General features: G+C 58.6%; 1 protein-coding gene across 1 annotated transcript in view; it reads right to left on the reverse strand.

Moving 5' to 3' along the window:
* The window catches only part of PAPSS2 (3'-phosphoadenosine 5'-phosphosulfate synthase 2), a 39,306-nt gene that overhangs the window by 3,742 nt on the left and 12,108 nt on the right, over window positions 1–23,456 (reverse strand). Inside the window, exons 2-9 of the mRNA XM_054174746.1 lie at window positions 15,613–15,718; window positions 13,031–13,266; window positions 10,883–11,021; window positions 9,688–9,806; window positions 9,484–9,597; window positions 7,157–7,268; window positions 1,375–1,580; window positions 749–884 (exon numbers count right to left, since the gene is read on the reverse strand). Coding sequence (XP_054030721.1) covers window positions 749–884; window positions 1,375–1,580; window positions 7,157–7,268; window positions 9,484–9,597; window positions 9,688–9,806; window positions 10,883–11,021; window positions 13,031–13,266; window positions 15,613–15,718 — 1,168 coding nt within the window. The remainder of the gene's footprint in view (window positions 1–748; window positions 885–1,374; window positions 1,581–7,156; window positions 7,269–9,483; window positions 9,598–9,687; window positions 9,807–10,882; window positions 11,022–13,030; window positions 13,267–15,612; window positions 15,719–23,456) is intronic.

Raw genomic sequence — 23,456 nt, forward strand, 5'->3', positions numbered from 1 at the left:
CTTGCTGAGCATTGCTCAGCTGCCCTCTGGGGCTGCTCTCCTGCAGGCTCTCAGCCCCAGGGCTCTCAGCCTTTGCTGCTGCCAGAGCTGCTCCAGGCCCCTCAGCAGCTTTGCAGCCTGCCCTGGACTCTCTCCCAGCACTTCCCTGCCTCTGGAACTGGGGAGCCCAGAACTGGAGCCAGGCCACACTCTTCTCCATGCACCCTGGGACATCATTTGCCTTCAGAAAGAAAAACTTCTTTGCTGTGATGGTGCCAGAGCCCTGGAGCAGGCTGCCCAGAGAGGTTGTGGAGTCTCCTGGGGTGGAGAGCTTCCAACCCCCCCTGGGCACTGTGCTGCTGGGCAAGCTGCTGGGGGTGCCCTGCTGGAGCAGGGGGGCGGTTTGAGCTGGATGCTCTCCATAGGCTCCCTTCCAGCCCCATGATGCTGGGATGCTGTGACTCTGTGTCCTACCAGGGAGGAAACAAGCAGGAGGCTGAACACTTCCCAGTCCTGTGCCTGGTGATGCCCACAGAGGACACATCCCACAACAGGCACTGTCCTTACCCACGGGGGGGCCATGCCACAGCCACTGCTGTCACCCCCACGTCCCTCCTCCTCACCCCACTGGGACAGCCCTGTCTGGGAGCACCCAGGAGACATCAGGTATGCTCTGGGAGTTTGAGAGCAAGCGGGCACAGCACACACAGAGCTCTCCTGGTGCCAGGCAGAGCCCTGTCCCTGCTGCTGTCCCCCAGGGCACACTCACCAGCGTTCATCTCTCTGAACTTCTGCTTGAGTGCCCGCGGGGTGAGGCGGTACTGGTCCAGGCCATCGTTCCACTTGATCCTCTCCAGCACCTGCAGGTCTCCTCCGACCAGCCAGTCCCCGCTCTCCATCACCATCTGCAGCCACAGCCCCGAGTGACACAGGGCTCAGCACCACACCTCTGCTGCCCCCCCAGCTCCTCTGCGCAGTGCTTGCAGCGGGACCTTCCCTCCCAGGGGGACCTTCCCTTTTCATTCAGCACCCTGCAGGTGGAGTGACCCTTCCTAACTGAACACCACCCTTGAACACTGCCCCATGGACCCAATCCATCCAAGTCCCTCTGCAGAGCCTCCCTGCCCTGCTGCAGACCAACCTCCACCTAACTCCTGTCGCTCTCCATCCCATGTCCTTTGCCCAGAGACGTTGTGGAGTCTCCCTCTCTGGGAACTTTCAGGTCCCACCTGGCTGTGTTCCTGCGTGCCCTGGGCTGGGTGCAGGAGGCTCTCCGGAGGTCCCTTCCAGCCCTCTCCCGTGACTCTGCCGTTCCCCCAGCCACCATTCCCGGTCCTTGGCCAGGTTTCGGCAGGAGCACGTCTGAAGGGGGTGTGTGTGGGGGTGCAAACCTACTTTGATGTGCGGGTGCCTGGCGCAGGTGGTGCCCCAGACGCGGGCGCAGCGCTCCTCCTTCCGGTGCTCGTAGAACTCGGGGCGGCGGAGCACGGCCACCCGGCGGCCCGCCCGGCACAGCGCCAGCGCCGCGCAGCCGCCCAGCCGCTCCTTGTCCTCCGTGCGCACCGGCAGCACGATCGGCACGCTCAGGTTCACCACGCCGTCTGCAGGAGGGGCACCAGCAGCAGGAGGAGGAAGACGAGGAGGGAAAGTAGGAAAAGGAGAGGAGATGGAGAAGGAGAAGGAGAAGGAGAAGGAGAAGGAGAAGGAGAAGGAGAAGGAGAAGGAGAAGGAGAAGGAGAAGGAGAAGGAGAAGGAGAAGGAGAAGGAGAAGGAGAAGGAGAAGGAGAAGGAGAAGGAGAAGGAGAAGGAGAAGGAGAAGGAGAGGGAGAGGGAGAAGGAGAAGGAGGGGGAGGGGAAGGGGGAGGGGGAGAGGGAGAGGGAGAAGGAGAAGGAGAAGGAGAAGGAGAAGGAGAAGGAGAAGGAGAAGGAGGAGGAGAAGGAGGAGGAGGAGGAGAAGGAGGAGGAGGAGGAGGAGGAGAAGGAGGAGGAGGAGGAGGAGAAGGAGGAGGAGGAGGAGAAGGAGGAGGAAAAGGAGAAGGAGGAGGAGAAGGAGAAGGAGGAGGAGAAGGAGGAGGAGAAGGAGAAGGAGGAGGAGAAGGAGAAGGAGGAGGAGAAGGAGGAGGAGAAGGAGAAGGAGGAGGAGGAGGAGGAAAAGGAGAGGGAGGAGGAAAAGGAGAAGGAGGAGGAAAAGGAGAAGGAGGAGGAGAAGGAGAAGGAGGAGGAGAAGGAGAAGGAGGAGGAGGAGGAGGAGGAGAAGGAGGAGGAGGAGGAGGAGAAGGAGGAAAAGAAGGAACAACAACATGTGAAGGTCCTCCAGCCCCAGGCAGCAAGTCTGCAGAGGTGCTCAGAGGCACACAACCTGCCCTTGGAGAGTTAAATCTGCCAGGACTAGCTCGGGGACCTGCCACCAAGGTTATTCACTCCCCCCTGCTTCCCCAGGAGCATCAGGAAAAGCTTTACCACTGTGGGGGTGCCCAGGGACAGGACAAGGGGCAGTGGGCACAAACTGGAACCCAGGAGGAGAAACTTGCTCGGTGTGAGGGTGCCAGAGCCCAGGAGCAGGCTGCCCAGACAGGTTGTGGAGTCTCCTGGTGTGGAGAGCTTCCAACCCCCCCTGGATGTGTTCTGTGTGCCCTGCCCTGGGTGACCCTGCCCTGGCAGGGGGTTGGACTGGATGATCTTTCAAGGACCCTTCCAGCCCCTAACGTTCCCTGGCTCTGTGATCTTCCTGCACTTTTAGTCACTGGCAATGTTAGTGAGATAGGAAAGCTCAAGGTGGCTTTGAGACATCTCCAGCCCAAAGATAAGGACCTTCAGGCTGGAGATGTCTCACAGTGTCACAGAGCACAGCTGGTGGGCAGAGCCCTCCAGGCTCCCCCAGCCCCAACCCTCCAGCCAGCACTGCAGGCTCAGCACCAAACCCTGTCCCTAAGCACCAGCTCCACACACTGCTGGAACACCCCCAGGGATGGGGACTGCAGCACTGCCCTGGGCACAACACTCCAATGGCTGAGAGCCCTTCCAGGGCAGGAATCTTTGCTGAGCTCCAGCCTGAGCCTCCCCTGGTGAAGCCACCTATCAAAGACACCTCGAGCATTTCACTCCCTCCTGGCCTCTCTTCCTCTTTGCAAAGACTGGCTCTGTTCCAGTTAGCTTCTGGTAAAGTCTCTGGAGAAATTCAAACCTATCTGTAAGCTGCCCCCCTGGATGCAGCCCCTGTGAGCCTCTGTGAGGACAGCTCCAGCTTGCTGCTCCCCAGGGCATAGAATCACAGAACTGCTTTGCTTGGAAAAGACCTTAAAGATCACTGAGTCCAACCAGTCTCTCACCCTGCCCAGGCTGGGGCTGAGCCATGGCCCTCAGCACCACAGCTCTGCCTCTGGGAAGCACCTCCAGGGATGGGGATTCAGCCTGGGCCAGGGCTTGAGAACCCTTCAAGGCAAGAAGTTTCTTCTAACATACAACCTAACCCTCCTCTGATGCAACTTGAGGCCATTTCCTCTTGTCCTATCACTGGTTACCAGGGAGCAGAGCCCAGCCCCCAGCTGGCTGCAGCCTCCTCTCAGCAGCTGCAGAGAGCAAGGAGGTCTCCCTCAGCCTCCTCTGCTCCACACTCCACACCCCCAGCTCCCTCAGCTGCTCCTCCCCAGCCCTCTGCTCCAGACCCTTCCCCAGCTCTCTTGCCCTTCTCTGGCCCTGCTCCAGCCCTCAAGCTCCTTCTGGCAGGGAGGGCCCAGAGCTGAAGGCAGCACTCAAGCTGTGGCCTCCCCAGTGCCCAGCCCAGGGCACAAGCCCTGCCCTGCTCCTGCTGCCCACACCATTGCTGCTGCAGGCCAGGCTGCTGCTGCCCTTCTTGCCCCCCTGGCCACTGCTGGCTCCCCTCCAGCCAGCTGCTGACCAACACCCCCTGGCCCTTCTCTGCTGGGCACTTTCCAGCCCCTCTGGCCCAGGCACCTCATTCCCTGCACACCTCCTCCAAGATGGGAAACAACCACGGGAAACAACCAGCCCTTGCTTTGGGCCTTTCTTTCCTCCTGGATCTCTGCACAGTGCTCCTCCTCCTCCTGTCTCTGCACACAGCAGTGACTACCTTGGGCTCATTCTCCCTCCCATCACTTCCCACAAGCTCCTCTCCTTTCTCCTTGGTCACCTTGGAATGCCCATGGCAGAATCAGTCTCTCCCACGGGTTCCCATTGACAAACAGGATCAAACCAATCACTGATTCATTTGGTTGGGATCTGCCTGAAAGCCTTTTGGAGTCGAGAGGCTTCAGTGAGGATTTGGGCTGTGGTGTGGATTTGCTTTGCTCCTGGGGGTGGGGGGCTCCTAGTGGTTGTTGCTCTCCATCAGCTGGGCAGCAATTCCCAAGCCCCTTCAGGAATAATCAGAACCAAGATCAGGTGGGAGGGAGCCCCTGAGGATCAAACTGCAGACATGGGAATCACATCAAGCACTGATCAGCTACATCAAATCAGCACAGGAGAAGCTGAATCAGAACAACTCAGCCAATGGTCCTGGAGCTGGGGAGCTCCATGCTCCCTCTCCAAGAGCGAGAGACAAGAGGGCTAACCAGAAATCACTCCAGAGGAGGGAAGTGGGATTTTGGTGGTGACACAGGGTGTGCTATGAATCACACAGGGAGGGTGGTTTTGTCTTCATTTGGTTTTGTAAATCTCCAAAAAATCACTTCATAAGCAAAACCAACAACAACCCCCCCCCCCCAAAACCCAACCCACAAACCCAATTGAAGTGATTTCCATCCCACCCTGGAGCAGTTCTGTACATACCAGCTACAGAGCGACTCCTTCCTGGGAGGACACAAACACAGTTAAGGTCATTAACACCCCAGAAGCAAAGCCACCCCTTTAAGGCCTCCACTTGGAGGCTCCCCAGCACCCCTGGCACAGATCCATCTTCCTTCCTGGTGGCCTTTGTGCTGCTCCAGAGAGCAACTCCTCCACCCAGCTGCTGGTGGTACCAAGGTGGGGATGTGGTGCTCCAAGGTGAGGTGAGAGGAGCACTGACTGGTTAGCACAAGTCCATCTAAACTACCATGGCTCTTCCAGGCCAAAAACTACCCCTTGCAGCCCTGGGCAAAGGCCTTGGGCCATCTCTGGAAAGAATCAGAGACCAGCTTCAATCCCCTCTTTAGCAACACCACCCCCCCCTAGCCTCAACACCAGGAGACTGAAACCCTCCTTTCTTTTCTGAAGCTTCTCCAAGCAACCCAGGGATGTTCTCCTTCCTGCCCAGGTGTCATCCTGCAGGCCTGATCAGGCAGATGTTCAGTTTGGGACCTCTGTGGAGACAAGGTGGGCCACAGGGACTGCTGTTGGTGCCCTGGCTCTGGAGAGTTCACCCACTCCCAAAAGCTAGTGGCTTGGGCTTTGCCCCTGTGGGGCTCTACAAATCCTAACCATACACCCAAGAACCTCAGAGGAGCTGTGTTCAGTGAAGTCAACAGGTTTAGGGGGGGCACCCCAAAAGAAGAGGCTCTCTGAGACCAGCCTCCAGCACACAGTGCAGAGCTCTGAAGCAATATGGTCACTACAGGGCACCTCTGTCACCCTGCCAGGCACAACAGGCAGCTCAAAGACCACAGCTGGGGCTCTGCTAACAAGGCCATGTGCTTGTGAGCACTGTTTGCTCACCAGCCAGGAGGTGAAAGGCTACAGATCTGAAAGGATCTGAGTTGGCTGGAAGGAGAAACCCCTACACAGCCTCCACACAGCTGCCAGGGACAGCAGCAAGTCGCTGCCCTGCCTCACCACAGCATCCTCCAGGAGGAGGATGAGAGAGGCTCAGGGAGATCTGTTCCCCAAGAGCCCACATTCCTCAGGCTGGAGATTGCTGTTAGCAGCAGCCAAAGGGAGCGAGCTGCCTGCATGTGAAGTCACAGCAGCAGCATCTCCAGCTGGGCAACAGGAGAGGAACACTTGGCAGGGGATCCCAGGCTCAGCTGTAGGCAATCCCTGCCTCAACGGTCCCTGCTTTCTCCAGTGGTGAAGCACCTCCAACCATGCTCATCATGGAATGTTTAGCTTGGAAGGGACCTCTGAAGGTCATCTACTCCAGCACTCCTGTAATGAGTCTGTCTCCAGCTTTCTGCTGGGCCCTTGGAGCACTGCAGGGCCACCAGAAGGTCTCCCTGGGAGCCTTCTCCTCTGCAGGCTGCCCAAGGCCAACTCTCCCAGCCTGGCCTCCCAGCAGAGGGCTTCCAGCTCTGCCAGCACTGCTGTGGCCTCCTCTGGCCCTGCTCCAACAGGCCCCTGGCTGTGCTGAGGGCACCAAAGCTGCTGGGAGGGTCTGAGCAGAATGCAGCAGAGGGGCAGTCAGGCTCTGCTCCTGTTGCCAAGGAACATCTTTGCCTTCTCCCATCTCAAACTCAGCCCAGCAGCCTTCTGCTTACTTGGCCTGGGGTCTGCATCTTTATGTACCCTGGAATACACAAGCATGAGAAGAGCTCCACAGTGGCTCCTGAAGTGCTTGATGGGCACCAAACACAATGTCAAAGCCATGAGCCAGGGCTTTGGCCACAGCACTGTGACCTCTGTGACCTTTGGCAACCATTGGTGTTTCAGGGCATGGCTTCCTGGCCCCCATGGCCCTTTCCAAGCCCTCTTGTTCACCAGGGCTGTGTCCAGCTCTAGGGCCCCCAGCACAGGAAAGACCTGGACCTGCTGGAGAGGGGCCTGAGGAGGCCACCAAGATAATCAGAGGGCTGGAGAACCTCTGCTATGGGGCCAGGCTGGGAGAGCTGGGGCTGTTCAGCCTGGAGAAGAGAAGGCTCCAGGCAGACCTTAAGGGTTTTCAAAGTCTGCAGGGCACCCCCAGGCAGGCTGGGGAGGGACTGTTCAGAAGGGGCTGTGGGGATGGGACCAGGGGCAATGGTTTGGAAGTGGAGCAGGGCAGAGCCAGGTTGGCCATCAGGAGGAAGCTCTGCACAGGGAGGCTGGGGAGACACTGGCACAGGCTGCCCAGGGAGGTGCTGGAGGCTCCATGCCTGGAGCCACTGAAGCTCAGCCTGGCTGTGTCCCTGGGCAGCCTGCTCTGGCTGGAGCTGGCCCTGCTGCCTGCAGGGGGGGTGGCCAAGATGCCCTTGGAGGGTGCCTTCCAAGGCAGTGCATTCTGTTAGCTGCTGTGTGGGCAGGGGGCTGCTGCAGGGCTGGTCCATACCGTTGTGCAGGGTGTCAAAGTGGATGACTTGCAGGTACTCCGCCTCGCGCATGAAGCCGGTCAGCGGCGTGGCCCAGCCCTCGCTCAGCACCTGCAGCCACTGCAGGTCCAGCTGCAAGAACAAAACCCAGAGGCACTGCTCTCAGCGGGGCCTGCCAGCCCCACACCTGCCTAGCCACCTTCCTTGGTAGTTTCAGGCTGTGCCTTGAAGATTTCCCACAGGTCACGAAGAGAAAGCGGTGGAATGTCGACAGATCACCACTGGGTGCGGAAGGGAAAGCACTGACGAGCTCTGAGCCACCCCACTGGACACACATCTGCCAGAAGGCTTACACAGGGAAACCAACTTTCTCTCCTCTCCCCTTCCTCGCTCTGGGATATGTTAACTTGAGCTTCTGCTGGGTTCTGCTGACCTTGGCTGTGCTCTTTGTGGTGGCTGAGTACTAACAAACCACTCTCTGCTCTGCTCTTGCTCTTTGTGGTGGCTGAGTACTAACAAACCACTCTCTGCTCTGCCTCTTGCTCTTTGTGGTGGCTGAGTACTAACAAACCACTCTCTGCTCTGCCTCTTGCTCTTTGGGGTGGCTGAGTACTAACAAACCACTCTCTGCTCTGCCTCTTGCTCTTTGTGGTGGCTGAGTACTAACAACTTGCTCTTTGTGGTGGCTGAGTACTAACAAACCACTCTCTGCTCTGCCTCTTGCTCTTTGTGGTGGCTGAGTACTAACAACTTGCTCTTTGTGGTGGCTGAGTACTAACAAACCACTCTCTGCTCTGTCTCTTGCTCTTTGTGGTGGCTGAGTACTAACAACTTGCTCTTTGTGGTGGCTGAGTACTAACAAACCACTCTCTGCTCTGCCTCTTGCTCTTTGTGGTGGCTGAGTACTAACAAACCACTCTCTGCTCTGCCTCTTGCTCTTTGTGGTGGCTGAGTACTAACAAACCACTCTCTGCTCTGCCTCTTGCTCTTTGTGGTGGCTGAGTACTAACAAACCACTCTCTGCTCTGTCTCTTGCTCTTTGTGGTGGCTGAGTACTAACAAACCACTCTCTGCTCTGCCTCTTGCTCTTTGTGGTGGCTGAGTACTAACAAACCACTCTCTGCTCTGCCTCTTGCTCTTTGTGGTGGCTGAGTACTAACAACTTGCTCTTTGTGGTGGCTGAGTACTAACAAACCACTCTCTGCTCTGCCTCTTGCTCTTTGGGGTGGCTAAGTACTAACAAACCACTCTCTGCTCTTTCTCTTGCTCTTTGTGGTGGCTGAGTACTAACAAACCACTCTCTGCTCTGCCTCTTGCTCTTTGTGGTGGCTGAGTACTAACAAACCACTCTCTGCTCTTTCTCTTGCTCTTTGTGGTGGCTGAGTACTAACAAACCACTCTCTGCTCTGCCTCTTGCTCTTTGTGGTGGCTGAGTACTAACAAACCACTCTCTGCTCTGCCTCTTGCTCTTTGTGGTGGCTGAGTACTAACAAACCACTCTCTGCTCTGCCTCTTGCTCTTTGTGGTGGCTGAGTACTAACAAACCACTCTCTGCTCTGCCTCTTGTCCCTCGTGGGTAGTTTCAGGCTGTGCCTTGAAAATTTCTCCACAGATGGTGAACAGAAAGTGGTAGAATGTGAATAAATCCCCACTGGGTGTGAAAAGGAAAGTAATGACAAGCTCTAACCCACCCCATTGGACACAGAGCTGCTATAGAACTTGGAGAGGGCAACTAACTTTCTCTCCTCTCAGCTTCCTTGCTCTGTGAGATACTAACTTGAGCTTCTGCTGGGTTCTGCTGACCTTGGCCGTGCTCTTTGTGGTGGCTAAGTACTAACCACCAACTCTCTGCTCTTTCTCTTGTCCCCTTTGTGCAGGAGGGTAAGGGGAAAGGGGCAGGGAGTGGTGGAGCTATTATGAGCCCCTTGGTTTTTGCCAGGGGGGGTTTCTTGTGCTGTGTATAAACTGTACCTATAGGTAAATCCTGTATCTTGTGTCCAGGTTCGGTGTATTTCATTGCAGAATGTACTTCTGCTTGTAAGCACAGCTTCATTGGCTTCTAACTGAGCTGGTCTGGCAAGTCAGTGTTGGGGGTGAGGGGCAGCTCTATTCTCTCTATTATCTACAGGGGCAGAAGTGGGTTTGGCGTGTCTGTTTCAGCCAGGCTGAGGTGTGTGGGTAGCACAGCTGCTTGCGAATGAAGGGGGCTGAAGGCCCTGGCTTGCTCCAGCACAGCGGGGGGAGATGAGGCTCAGGATGGTGCTTCAGCTCCCTGTAAAGCACAGCCACCAGCAGCACCACAAGCACCTCCCTTCAGCTCAGCCTCCTCCCTGCAGCACAGCAGTACCTCAGTGATCTCCAGGCAGGGCAGCGTCTCGGCCTCGGCTCGCACCCTGTCCAGCTCATTCTCGGGCACAAACAGCTCCAGCACATCCTGAACCGAGCTCCGGGGCACGATGTTCTAGAGGAGGGACAGGCAGCACTTGGAAGGCATGTGCACACAGGAGCTCAGGAGGCTGCAGTCAGGTTTACAAGCATAGAATTGACCTACTTGTGCTTGGAGGAGCTCCACTACCTGCTGGATACACTCAGACACAGATGAGAGGTTGGTCTTCAGCACCAGCTCGGGAGATTCAGGCTTCTCGTACTCTGAGTCAATCCCAGTGAATCCTACAGACGATCACAGAAGGCAGAATCATGCTGCTTAAGAAAGACCTTGCAGAGCATCCAGTCCAACCAGCACTGCTCAAGCTGGGGCTAAGCCATGGGCCTCAGCACCACACCTCTGCAGCTTTGGAACACCTCCAGGGGTGGGGATTCAGCCACCTCCCTGGGCAGCCTGGGCCAGGGCTTGAGAACCCTTCCAGGGAAGAAGTTTCTTCTCATCTCCAACCTAAACCTGCCCTGGCAGAACTTGAGGCTGCTTTCTGTCATCCTGTCACTTATTGCAAGTGACAAGAGCCCAACCCCCAGCTGGCTGCAGCCTCCTCTCAGCAGCTGCAGAGAGCAAGGAGGTCTCCCTCAGCCTCCTCTGCTCCACACTCCACACCCCCAGCTCCCTCAGCTGCTCCTCCCCAGCCCTCTGCTCCAGACCCTTCCCCAGCTCTCTTGCCCTTCTCTGGCCCTGCTCCAGCCCTCAAGCTCCTTCTGGCAGGGAGGGCCCAGAGCTGAAGGCAGCACTCAAGCTGTGGCCTCCCCAGTGCCCAGCCCAGGGCACAAGCCCTGCCCTGCTCCTGCTGCCCACACCATTGCTGCTGCAGGCCAGGCTGCTGCTGCCCTTCTTGCCCCCCTGGCCACTGCTGCCTCCTCTCCAGCTGCTGCCACCCAGCACCCCCAAGTCTTGTTCTGCTGGGCACCTGCCCAGGATGTTGGACTAGGGGTGAGAGAAGGTTTCTGGAGGGGATGTGAAGGGAGATTTTCCTTCATGCCAGGGAAGCATAATGGGAGAGTGGCTAAAGGGATGTAGATTCCAGCCCCTCAGTGACCTTCTGGGAGTGAGGGGCCCAGACCTGCACCCAGCACTCGAGGTGTGGCCTCACCAGTGCTGATTTAGTTGCTAAAGTAAATTTGTTCAGTTCAATCCTCATGCCCTAGCCAGCAAAGCTGTACAACCAAGCAGCACCCAGGCAGCCACGGTGGGCACTGGAGGTGACACTTGTGGGCAGGCGAATTGGGGAAACAAAGCACTGCAGAGAGCCTTGAGCAGCCCAGCTGTGTGTGTGCAGAGCTGACTGGCTCCTGCATACCTTTGATCTCTCCAGCTCTTGCCTTTTTGTAGAGGCCCTTCACATCTCTGCTTTCACAGATGTTGAGAGGAGCATCCACAAAGATCTCAAAGAAAGGCAGCCCTGCTGCCTCGTGAATCCTCCGGGCGTTCTGCCGGTCCTGTGAGGAGGAAGAGGAGGAAGAGAGGGGAGTCAGAGCTGCCCAGCCTGCAGCAGCAGCCTCCCTGCTGTCCCCTGGATTCAGTGTGCACTGATCCTGAGCAGGCTTTGGCAGCTCCCTTCTCCCCCTTGCTTCCATTTCTCACTCTTTTTTGGTTCATTGACCTACAGCTTTGGTCAGTTTCAGCTGCCTGACAGAATCCTGGAATCGTTGAGCTTGGAAAAGACCTTGGAGGTCATGGAGGCCACCCCTCAGCCCAGCACTGCCAGATCACCACTCCCCCATGGCCCTCAGCACCACAGCTACACAGCTTTGAAACCCCTCCAGGGATGGGGACTCCACCATGGCCCTGGGCAGCCTGGGCCAGCCCTTGACAAGCCTTCCAGGGAAGAAGTTTCTCCTCATCTCCAAGCTAAACCTGCCCTGGGGCAACTTGAGGCCATTTCCTCTTCCCCTGTCACTGGTTACCAGGGAGCAGAGCCCAGCCCCCCCCTGGCTGCAGCCTCCTCTCAGCAGCTGCAGAGAGCAAGGAGGTCTCCCTCAGCCTCCTCTGCTCCACACTCCACACCCCCAGCTCCCTCAGCTGCTCCTCCCCAGCCCTCTGCTCCAGACCCTTCCCCAGCTCTCTTGCCCTTCTCTGGCCCTGCTCCAGCCCTCAAGCTCCTTCTGGCAGGGAGGGCCCAGAGCTGAAGGCAGCACTCAAGCTGTGGCCTCCCCAGTGCCCAGCCCAGGGCACAAGCCCTGCCCTGCTCCTGCTGCCCACACCATTGCTGCTGCAGGCCAGGCTGCTGCTGCCCTTCTTGCCCCCCTGGCCACTGCTGGCTCCTCTCCAGCTGCTGCCACCCAGCACCCCCAGGGCCTTTCCTGCTGGCCACTTCCCAGCCCCTCTGCCCCAGGCATCTCCTTCCCTGCACACCTAAAGGAGCTAAAGAAACTGTGGGAAGCAAGAGGCTAGGACCAGGCTAGCCTGGGGCACAAGGGGAAAGGGGCACAAAGTGGAAGCCAGGAGGCTGCCGCTGAGCAGGAGGAGAAAGTAGTTTGGTGTGAGGCTGCTGGAAGCCTGGAGCAGGCTGCCCAGAGAGGTTGTGGAGTCTCCTGGGGTGGAGAGATCCCAAACCCCATTTGGATGCATTCTTGTGTGACCTGCCCTGGGTGATCCTGCTCTGACAGGGGGTAGGACTCAATGATCCAACCCCTACTATTCTCTGATTCCATGACCTCCTCCACCATGGAGAACAACCACCAGCCCTTGCTTTGGGCCTTTCTTTCCTCCTGGATCTCTGCACAGTGCTCCTCCTCCTCCTGTCTCTGCACACAGCAGTGACTACCTTGGGCTCATTCTCCCTCCCATCACTTCCCACAAGCTCCTCTCCTTTCTCCTTGGTCACCTTGGAATGCCCATGGCAGAATCAGTCTCTCCCACGGGTTCCCATTGACAAACAGGATCAAACCAATCACTGATTCATTTGGTTGGGATCTGCCTGAAAGCCTTTTGGAGTCGAGAGGCTTCAGTGAGGATTTGGGCTGTGGTGTGGAGGTGGCTTGGGTTTTTTGGGGGGGTATGCTCCTGTTGATTGTTGTTGTCCATCCTGCACACCTCCTCCAACATGGAAAACAGCCACCAGCCCTTGCTTTGTGTCTTTCTTTCCTCCTGGATTCTCTCTGCAGTGCTCCTCTCAGCCACCTGGGCACTGCTGGCTCCCCTCCAGCCAGCTGCTGACCAACACCCCCTGGCCTTTCTCTGCTGGGCACTTTCCAGCCCCTCTGGCCCAGGCACCTCATTCCCTGCACACCTCCTCCAAGATGGGAAACAACCAGGGGAAACCACCAGCCCTTGCTTCGGGTCTGTCTTTCCTCCTGGATCTCTCTCCAGCGCTCCCCTCGGCCGCCTGGGCACCGCCTGGGCACCGCCTGGGCACCGCTGGCCGGCGTTCAGCCCTCAGCCTCTCTTTCCCGGGAGCAGGCAGGAGGGGAGTGCTGTGCAGCTGAGGGCAGAGCAGGGCTTTTACCTTGGAGAAAGGGGAGATGAAGCTGGTGATGCAGACCAGGCCGGCGTCGGCGAAGAGCCGCGCCACCTCGGCGATGCGCCGGATGTTCTCCTCCCGGTCGGCCGCCGAGAAGCCCAGGTTCTTGTTGAGGCCGTGCCGCACGTTGTCCCCGTCCAGGGAGTAGCAGGGGATGCCATGGGACACCAGGAACTCCTCCAGGGCAAAGCCAATGGTGGTCTTGCCGGCTCCTGACAGCCCTGGCCAGAGGAGGGAAAAAGGAAGGGCGAGGTGGGAGGCGCAAGGAGGGGGAATGACAGGGCTGAAGGAGGGGATCCTGGCTGGGCCCTGCTGGGACAAGCAGGGAGAGACCTGGAGGCATGGAGGCATGGACTCATCACAGAGTCACAACAGCTCAGAATCACAGAACCACAGAATGCTCTGGGTTGGAAGGGGCCTCCAGAGCTCAGCCAGGCCAACCCCCTGCACTCAGCAGGGACAGCCTCCACTGGATCAGGTTGCCCAGAGCCCTGGCCAGCCTCCCCTGGAATGGCTCCAGGCATGGAGCCTCCAGCACCTCCCTGGGCAGCCTGTGCCAGGCTCTCCCCAGCCTCCCTGTGCAGAGCTTCCTCCTGATGGCCAACCTGACTCTGCCCTGCTCCACTTCCAAACCATTGCCTCTCAGCCTATCCCCACAGGCCCTTCTGAACAGTCCCTCCCCAGCCTGCCTGTAGCTCCCCTGCAAATATTGAACTGCAGCTCTGAGGCCTCCTGGAGCCTTCTCTTCTCCAGGCTGAACAGCCCCAACTCTCCCAGCCTGGCCCCACAGCAGAGGTTCTCCAGCCCACTCTGACCTCCTTGCTGGGGCTCAAGCTGTGCAGGGGCAGTGCCCAGAGGCTGGAGCCAGGCTCTGCTGGGTGCTGCCCAGTGCCAGCACAAGGGGCAGTGCTGGAAGCTGAGGCAGAGGAAGTTGCATGGACAGAGGAGGGAGAAGTTTTCCCCTGTGAGGGTGCCAGAGGCCTGGAGCAGGCTGCCCAGGGGGGTTGTGGAGTCTCCCTCTGTGGAGAGATTCCAACCCCCCCTGGATGTGTTGCTGTGTGAGCTGCCCTGGGTGCCCCTGCTCTGGCAGGGGCTTGGACTGGGTGAGTTCTGGAGCTCCCTTCCAGCCCCTAACACTGTGATGCTGTGATTCCAAGACCAGCTTTGTGGCCCTCCTCTGGAGCCACCCCAGCAGGTCCATGTCTGTTTTGTGAGTGCCCTGTGCTGCTCACAAAGCTCAGGTGAGCAGATTTCAGGTGTCCCCAACAAGCTTCCCCCCGAGAGAGGTGGAAACCATCCATGTGCTGCTCCGGACGCCCCTGGGGAGGTTCAGTGCCAAGGGCTTGGCTGGATTTCAGCCAAGCCTTCCTCAGCCACACACTTGGGACAAACATGTGTGACCTGCAGGGCTCGTGACGTGCTGGCAGGAGCCCCAGAGCAGCTGTGGAATCCATGGAAACACCAGGTATGGGCAGCAGCTGCCAGGCAAGGACACCCTGCCGAGCCGGCACCGCCGCTCAGCGCGCCCCGCGGGGAGGTCTCCTGCAACCCCCAGGGCAGCAGAAGGCTGGAAGCTTCCTGCAGGTCCCCAAGCCTCACCTCCCAGCCACATTCCTGAGAGAAAGGGTTTCAGATGTGAGGCTACAGAGCTGCTGCAGGCAGTGGAACATCAGTGAATCAAGAGCTGGCAGGGCTGGAAGGGAGCTCAAGGCTCAGCCAGTGCCAACCCCCTGCCATGCCCAGGGACACCTCACACTGCAGCAGGTTGCTCACAGCCACCTCCAGCCTGGCTGCAAACACCTCCAGGCAGGAGGCTTCCACCACCTCCTTGGGCAACCTGGGCCAGGCTCTCACCACCCTCCTGGGAAACAACTTCTTCCTCACAGCCAATCTCAAGCTCCCCACTTCTAGTTTTGCTCCATCCCCCCCAGTCCTGTCCCTCCCTGTGAGGCCAGGCTGAGGCAGATGGGGCTTGGAGCTGGGAGCAGAGGAGCCTGAGGGCTGCCCTCATGGCTGGGGATAAAGTTATGCAGGGCTGGAGCCAGGCTCTGCTCAGGGCTGTCCAAGGACAGCACAAGGGGCACTGGGGGCAAGCTGGAGCAGAGGAGGTGCCACAGGAATGGGAGGGCAACAAGGATGCTGAACAGACTGGTGAGGAAAGGCTGTGAGCCCTGGGGCTGTTGAGCTTGGAGAAGAGCAGCCCCAGAGAGGACCTTATGAATAAAGTTCTGAAGGGTGGGGGGCAAGCAGCAGGGGCCAGGCTCTTACCAGTGGTGTCCTGTGACAGGAGAAGGGGCAATGGACTCAAACTGGAACCTAGGAAATTCCACCTCAGTGTAAGGAGAAACTCCTTTGGTGTGAGGCTGCTGGAGGCCTGGAGCAGGCTGCCCAGAGAGGTTGTGGAGTCTCCTGCTCTGGGGACTTTCCAACCCCCCCTGGATGCTTTCCTGTGCAGACTGCCCTGGGTGCCCTGCTCTGGCAGGGGGTTGGGCTGGATGCTCTCTGGAGGCCCCTTCCAGCCCCTGATGCTGTGTGGTTGTGTGACCCACCCCCCCAGCGCTAAGTACCTGTGAGCCAGACTGTGCAGCCTCGGAATCCAGCCCTGGTGCCAAGGACCTGGCCTCTCTTATTCCTGCTGACATGGTGGGCTTGGTACACCACGTTGGTGGACACCTGAGGGAAACAGAGCACAGCAAAAGCCTTTTGTTACCTCTTTGCTCTCTGCACAGGACGAAGATCTCCACTGGGAGAGACCTAAGGAGGAGAAAGGCTTTAGAAACCTGCAGGAGCCCCAGCAGCGAACTCGGGCAGGAGCGGAGGGTGGGTCTCTGGCTGAACAGCAGCAGCATTTGCCTCTGCTCAGAGGGCTTCTGGTGGCAATGCCTTGGCTCTATGGAAAAGGACCTGGGAGTCCTGGTGGACAAAACCTTATCCATGAGCCAGCAATGTGCCCTCATGGCCAAGAAGGCCAAGTGTCTGCTGGGGTGCATGCGGAAGAGTGTAGGCAGCAGGGCAAGAGAGGTTCTCCTCCCCCTCTACTCTGCCCTAGTGAGGCCACATCTGCAGGATTGTGTCCAGTTCTGGGCTCTCCAGTTCCAGAGAGACAGGGAACTGCTGGAGAGAGTCCAACAGAGTACAATGAGGGTGCTGAGGGCCCTGGAGCAGCAAAGTGAGGAGCAAAGGCTGAGAGCCCTGAGGCTGACAGCCTGGAGAAGAGCAGCCCCAGAGGGGAGCTGAGCGATGCTCAGCAAGAGCTAAATGGAGCAAAAGTAGAAGTGGGGAGCTTGAGATTGGCTGTGAGGGAGAAGTTGTTCCCCAGGAGGGTGGTGAGAGCCTGGCCCAGGTTGCCCAGGGAGGTGGTGGAAGCCTCCTGCCTGGAGGTGTTTGCAGCCAGGCTGGAGGTGGCTGTGAGCAAGCTGCTGGAGTGTGAGGCAGGGGGGCTGGCACTGGCTGAGCCTTGAGGTCCCTTCCAGCCCTGCCAGTGCTGTGATTATATGACCTATGTGGGGCAAGAGGCTGGGGCCAGGCTCTGCTCAGTGGTGCACAGGGACAGCACAAGGGACACAGGGCACAAATTGGAAGGCAGGAGGCTGTATCTGAGCAGAAGGAGAAAGTTGTTTGGTGTGAGGGTGCTGGAGGTCTGCAGCAGGCTGGACAGAGAGGTGGTGAAGTCTCCTTCTCTGGAGAGCTTCCAGCCCCCATCAGGATGTGTTCCTGTGTGCCCTGCCCAGGGTGACCCTGCTCTGGCAGGGGGTGCCCCTACCATTCTCTGATGCCATGACTCCAAGCCTTAGGCAGCGGCAGAAGGTGAGCTGCTGCCCTGCAGGAGTGCTGCCAGGTGAGCGAGAGAGCCACGGCTGTGCAGGGCACCTGGGCACTGATACAGGCAGCACCCTCCCTGCCTGCTCAGCATCTCCAGGGGCAGGCAGACAAGGTTCAGGTTTGAATGATGCTTGCAAAACAAAAGCAGCTGAGGGGAGGTGCCGAGGTGTTTGGCATGTTCAGCATCCCACGGCCGCTGAGCGCGGCTGGGGCAGGACACGGCGACGCGGCAGAGCCAGCCAGGCTGGGGCAAGAGGGCACAGCGCCCAGGGCGAGAGAGGGACTCGAGTTATGGTGCTTCCAGGACCTGAAGAGGCTCCAAGAAGGCTGCAGAGAGACTGTTCCCAAAGGCCAGCAGGGACAGGAGCAGGGGCAATGGCTTCAAAGCAGAGCAGAGCAGATTGAGATTGGATGTGAGGAACAAGTTGTGCCCCAGGAGGCTGCTGGAACACTGCAGCAGGCTGCCCAGGGAGGTGGTTGAGGCTCCATGCCTGGAGCTGTTCCAGGGGAGGCTGGCCAGGGCTCAGGGCAACCTGAGCCAGTGGAGGATGTCCCTGCTGAGTGCAGGGGGCTGGACTGGCTGAGCTTTCGAGGTCCCTTCCAACCCAATCCGTTCCATGACTCTAACATTGACCTGCAGGCAGAGCAGCCTCAGCCTCTCCAGGAGGCAGGGCAGGCAATGGTGCTGTGCCAAAGCCTTTGAGCACTTCAGATATCTAGAAGACCTTATTCATTGCCAGGATTGAGTTGCCAACCAAGCCTTCTTGGCCCCCAGGGCACATTGCTGTGCCCTGCAGAACTTGCTGCCCCCCAGCACTCCCAGGTGCTTCTCCTTGGGGCTGCTCTCCAGCAGATCCCCTCCCAGCCTGTGCTGCTGCAGGTTATTCTTCCTGCCCAGCTGCAGGGCTCTGTCCTCATCCTTGCTGAGCCTCATGAAGTTCCTCTTTTTCCAGGCACTGAAACACAGAGCCCAGGAACCACAGCCAAGTAACCCCCACCAAAACCTCTCCAGACCTGGCCATGAGGAAGCAGCTGAGCCCAGCACATCCTGGTGACTCAGAGAACAACAGATGAGGATCTCAGGGTTTGGGGTTTGTGGTTTGCTGCATTGTGGTTCATTGCTTGGGGGTGTCCAAAAGTGTTCCTGGCTGTTTTGAGCTTGCAAAGGTGAGGCAGAACCACGGTGGTTTAATTTTCCCCTGCCCTCGGGGGGGTCAGGGCTCAGAGAGCAGCTGACACAGAGACTCCTTCTCCCAGGAGAAGGCGAGGGGGGGGTCCTGCTGTGCTCACCCCTGCCTGAGCTCCTCCTCCACGCTGAAACTGCTCCAACCCTCCTGAGCCTCCTCCTGTGACTGCACTGAGACTGAACCACAGAGTGGTGGGGTTGGAAGGGACCTCAGAGATCATCCAGTCCAACCCCCCTGCCAGAGCAGGGTCACCCAGGGCAGGAACACATCCGGGGGGGTTGGAAGCTCTCCACCCCAGCAGACTCCACAACCTCTCTGGGCAGCCTGCTCCAGGCCTCCAGCAGCCTCACACCAAACAACTTTCTCCTCCTGCTCAGCTCCAACCTCCTGCCTGCCACTCTGTGCCCCTTGGCCTGGCCCTGGGCACCACTCAGCAGAGCCTGGCCCCAGCCTCTTGCCCCCCACAGCTCCTTTAGCTCTTGCTGAGCATTGCTCAGCTGCCCTCTGGGGCTGCTCTCCTGCAGGCTCTCAGCCCCAGGGCTCTCAGCCTTTGCTGCTCCCAGAGCTGCTCCAGGCCCCTCAGCAGCTTTGCAGCCTGCCCTGGACTCTCCATCTTGAACTGAGGAGCCCAGAATTGGGCACAGTCCTCCAGGTGTGGTCTCACCAGGGTAAAGTAGAGGGAAAGGAGAACCTCCCTCAGCCTGCTGCCCACACTCTTCTTCATGCAGCCTTCTTGTCCAGGAGGACACATTCTGTCCCATGGATAACTTACCAGCTCCTTCTACCTGGAGCTGCTTCCCAGCAGGTCTCCCCTCCCCTGTCCTTTGGAGGAGATTGTTCCTCCCCACAGGCAGGACCTTACCCTTGGTCATATGGAACCTCCTGAGGTCTGCCCTGCTCTCCAGCCCAGCTCTGCAGCCTGTGCTGCTGGCAGCCACCCCTCCCAGCTCGGTACCAGCAGCAGGCTGGCTGAGGGTGCATTGCTCCCCCCTGCCAGCTGGGCAAGGACCCAGAAAAGGGAAGAAGTTTCTTCTGATCTCCAACCTAAACCTCCTCTAGGGCAACTTGAGGCCATTTCCTCTCCTATCACCTGAGACTAGCCCAACCCCCAGCTGGCTGCAGCCTCCTCTCAGCAGCTGCAGAGAGCAAGGAGGTCTCCCTCAGCCTCCTCTGCTCCACACTCCACACCCCCAGCTCCCTCAGCTGCTCCTCCCCAGCCCTCTGCTCCAGACCCTTCCCCAGCTCTCTTGCCCTTCTCTGGCCCTGCTCCAGCCCTCAAGCTCCTTCTGGCAGGGAGGGCCCAGAGCTGAAGGCAGCACTCAAGCTGTGGCCTCCCCAGTGCCCAGCCCAGGGCACAAGCCCTGCCCTGCCCCTGCTGCCCACACCATTGCTGCTGCAGGCCAGGCTGCTGCTGCCCTTCTTGCCCCCCTGGCCACTGCTGGCTCCTCTCCAGCTGCTGCCACCCAGCACCCCCAGGGCCTTTCCTGCTGGCCTCTTTCCAGCCCCTCTGGCCCCAGCCTGGAGCCTTCCTGGGGTTGCTGTGACCCAGGTGCAGCACTCAGCACTTGGCCTTGTTGAACCTCATCCCATTGGCCTCAGCCCATGGCTGCAGCCTGCCCAGGTCCCTGTGCAGAGACATCCTGTCCCCCAGCAGCCCAACAACCCCTCTCAGCTTAGTGTCACCTACCAAGTGGCTGAGGGTACCCTGGATGCCCTCATCCAGATCACTGATAACGATATTAAAGGGAAGTGGCCCCAGCAGAGGCTGTCAGAAGGCTTTCAGCTGATCACATCTGCAGATGCTGGAAGAGGCTTTCAGGATGATAAGATGCAAGCTTTCAGATTCAAAGTCCAACTCCAATTGTGTCTTAAGCCTCTGGACACTGATCCAACTTAGAATCACAGACTCCCAGAGCTGGCAGGGCTGGAAGGGACCTCAAGGCTCAGCCAGTGCCAACCCCCTGCCCTGGGCAGGGACACCTCACACTGGAACAACTTCCTAAGATCTAATCTGTATCTGCCCTCCTCTAGCTTGGATCCCTTCCTCTCAGTCCCATCCCTCCCTGACACCCTCATAAGTCCCTCCCCAGCTTTCCTGGAGATCCTGGAAGGCCACCAGAAGGTCTCCTGGGAGGAAATCTTATGTCCTCTCATTTGACTCCAGTTCATCCCTATCAACCTGAATGCAATGCAGAAAAAGGAAGTTTCTGGGTCTTTTCCTTGGAAAAAAACAAACCAAACTGTTGACTGCTACCAGGGCAGTTCCCATGGGCAAGATGATATCATGGAGGGGATAAAGTGTCCACCACCACCAAGAGTTTCTTACTGCAAAAACCCCAAACTATTGCTCAGAGGAAAAGGAGGAAGAGAGAAGAGAGGAGAAGGTTGCCTGGGGAAGCAAAGATTTGATCAGGGTAATATTGAAGCATGACCTGGAAGTCTCTGAAGCCCCAGCTGAGTTCTTCTAACCCTACACTACCCCCTCTGCACCACTCTGCTGAGACCACAGCTGGAGCTCTGGGGCCAGTGCTGGAGCCCCCAGCACAGGAAGGCTCTGGAGGGGCTGGAAGGGGTCCAGAGAAGGGCCAGGAGGAGGAGCAGAGGGCTGGAGAGGGACCTTGACCGACTGGACAGATGGGCAGAGGCCAACAGGATGGCATTCAACAAGTCCCAGTGCCAGGGGCTGCACTTTGGCCACAGCAACCCCAGGCAGAGCTACAGGCTGGGGTCAGAGTGGCTGAGAGCAGCCAGGCAGAGAGGGACCTGGGGGTGCTGATTGACAGCTGCCTAAACATGAGCCTGCAGTGTGCCCAGGGGACCAAGAGGGCCAATGGCATCCTGGCCTGCAGCAGGAACAGTGTGGCCAGCAGGAGCAGGGAGGTCATTGTGTCCCTGGACTCTGCATTGGTTAGGCCACACCTTGAGTCCTGTGTCCAGTTCTGGGCCCCTCAGTTTAGGAAGGACATTGAGAGACTTGAAGGTGTCCAGAGAGGGCAACAAGGCTGGGGAGAGGCCTTGAGCACAGCCCTGTGAGGAGAGGCTGAGGGAGCTGGGGTTGCTTAGCCTGGGGAAGAGGAGGCTCAGGGGAGACCTCATTGCTCTCTACAACTACCTGAAAGGTGGTTGTGGCCAGGTGGGGGTTGGTCTCTTCTCCCAGGCAACCAGCACCAGAACAAGAGGACACAGTCTCAGGCTGTGCCAGGGGAGGTTTAGACTCGAGGTGAGGAGGAAGTTCTTCACTGAGCGAGTCGTTCGTCATTGGGATGTGCTGCCCAGGGAGGTGGTGGAGTCCCCATCCCTGGAGGTGTTCAAGAGGGGATTGGATGTGGCACTTGGTGCCATAGTCTAGCCATGAGGTCTGTGGTGACAGGTTGGACTTGATGATCCTTGGGGTCTCTTCCAACCTTGGTGATACTGTGAGACTGTGATACTGTGATCTGCAGACAGCCTGAGAGAGTTGGGCTTGTGCAGGCTGGAGAGGAGAAGGCTCCCAGGAGAGCTTCTGGTGGCCTGCCAGGAGCTGCAGGGGGCTGCAAGCAAGCTGGGGAGGAACTTGGGAGGGGGTGAGGGAGGGATAGGACTGGGGGGGGTTGGAGCAAAAGGAGAAGTGGGGAGCTTGAGATTGGCTGTGAGGAAGAAGTTGTTCCCCAGGAGGGTGGTGAGAGCCTGGCCCAGGCTGCCCAGGGAGGTGGTGGAAGCCTCCTGCCTGGAGGTGTTTGCAGCCAGGCTGGAGGTGGCTGTGAGCAACCTGCTGCAGTGTGAGGTGTCCCTGCCCATGGCAGGGGGTTGGCACTGGCTGAGCCTTGGGGTCCCTTCCAGCCATGTGATTCTAAGCAGGATGTTGGACTCATGAGCTCAGAGATCTCCTCCAACCTCAATAGCTGCATGGTTTAGCGCTGGGCTGGCAGTTGGACTCCACCACCTTAAAAGGCTTTTCCATCCTCAATGTGTCCAGGATGCAGTGGTGCTGGGGCTAGGATCAGAGCTGGTGGAGCCCAATCCTTCCTCAGGAAGCTGCATGGTAACCATTCTGTGCCTCTGTGGTTCTATGCTCTGGGCCATGACAGGGCTGCAGGACCACCTCTGCAGAAACTTGTCTTGCCCAAAGACAATCACACTGTGACTGCAGCACAGGTAAGTCCTGTGACCAGGAGGTGGGTGAGCAGTGAAAACCCACAGAGGGGCTGCAGCCTGGTGGCCTCCAGCAGCAAACCCAGCACCCTGCAGTGCAGAGCTGGGGCTGAGAGAGCTCCCTTGGAGGCAGGAATTGGAGCCACCTGGAATCAGCTGGTTGCTTTTTTTTTGCCCGTGAATATCATATTCAGGGATGTAATGAAAGGGTTGTGGCTGTGGATGCTGAACAAGCCACTGAGCACATCTTGTCTGTCACCACAGCCAAGAGAGCAGCCTGGCACAGAATGGCTCAGGTTGGAAGGGACCTCAGAGAGCATCTACTCCACCCTCCCTGCCATGGGCAAGGACACCTCCCACCAGCCCAGGCAGCTCCAGGCCTCATCCAGCCTGGCCTTCAACACCCCCAGGCAGGAGGCAGCCACAGCCTCCCTGCACAACCTGCTCCAGAGTCTCCCCAGCCTCCTACTGAAGAACTTCTTCCCCAGCTCCACTCTGACCCTGCTCTGCCTCAGCTCCAAACCATTGCCCCCTGTCCTGTCTCAGACACCCTCAGGCAAAGTCTCTCTGCAGCCTCTCTGCAGCCTCCCTGCAGGATGCCTTCAGGTCCTGGCAGGCAGCTCTGAGGTCCCCCTGGAGCCTTCTCCTCTCCAGGCTGCACAGCCCCAGCCCCCTCAGCCTGTGCTCACAGCAGAGCTGCTCCAGCCCTTGGAGCATCCTTGTGGTCTCCTCTGGGCTCTCTCCAGCAGCTCTGTGTCCTTCTCCTGCCTGGGACAGCAGAACTGGAGGCAGGATTGGAGGTGGAGCCTCAGCAGAGCCCAGGGGCAGGATCCCCTCTCTTGCCTGTCAGCAGGAATTAAAAGGCAAAGAAATTAAGACAAAGAAACTAAGCCTCTGGCACAGGCTGCCCAGGGAGGCTGTGGCTGCCCCCTCCCTGGAGGTGCTGAAGGCCAGGCTGGATGAGGCCTTGAGCAGCCTGGTGGGACGTGTTCCTGCCCATGGCAGGGGTTGGAACTGGATGGCCTCTAAGGTCCCTTTCCACCCAAACCATCCTCTGCTTCTCAGCATGGCTAAGGGCAGGCAGGGCGACACCAGATCCCCCTTCTGCTGAGCAAGAGGCCAGGATCTCCTTCCACCCTCCAAGCTGGCAGAGCTGGGCACCAAGCCCACCTCATCTCTCAGTGCCATGGGGGCAAGATGCCTGTTTTTAACACCCCCATCACATCCCTGTCCCTGGTGAGAGGCTGCAGGGGAGTCCCACAGGCAGTGGG

The sequence above is a fragment of the Dryobates pubescens genome, chromosome 30, assembly GCF_014839835.1.
Source record: "Dryobates pubescens isolate bDryPub1 chromosome 30, bDryPub1.pri, whole genome shotgun sequence".
NCBI classification, from domain to species: Eukaryota; Metazoa; Chordata; class Aves; order Piciformes; family Picidae; genus Dryobates; species Dryobates pubescens.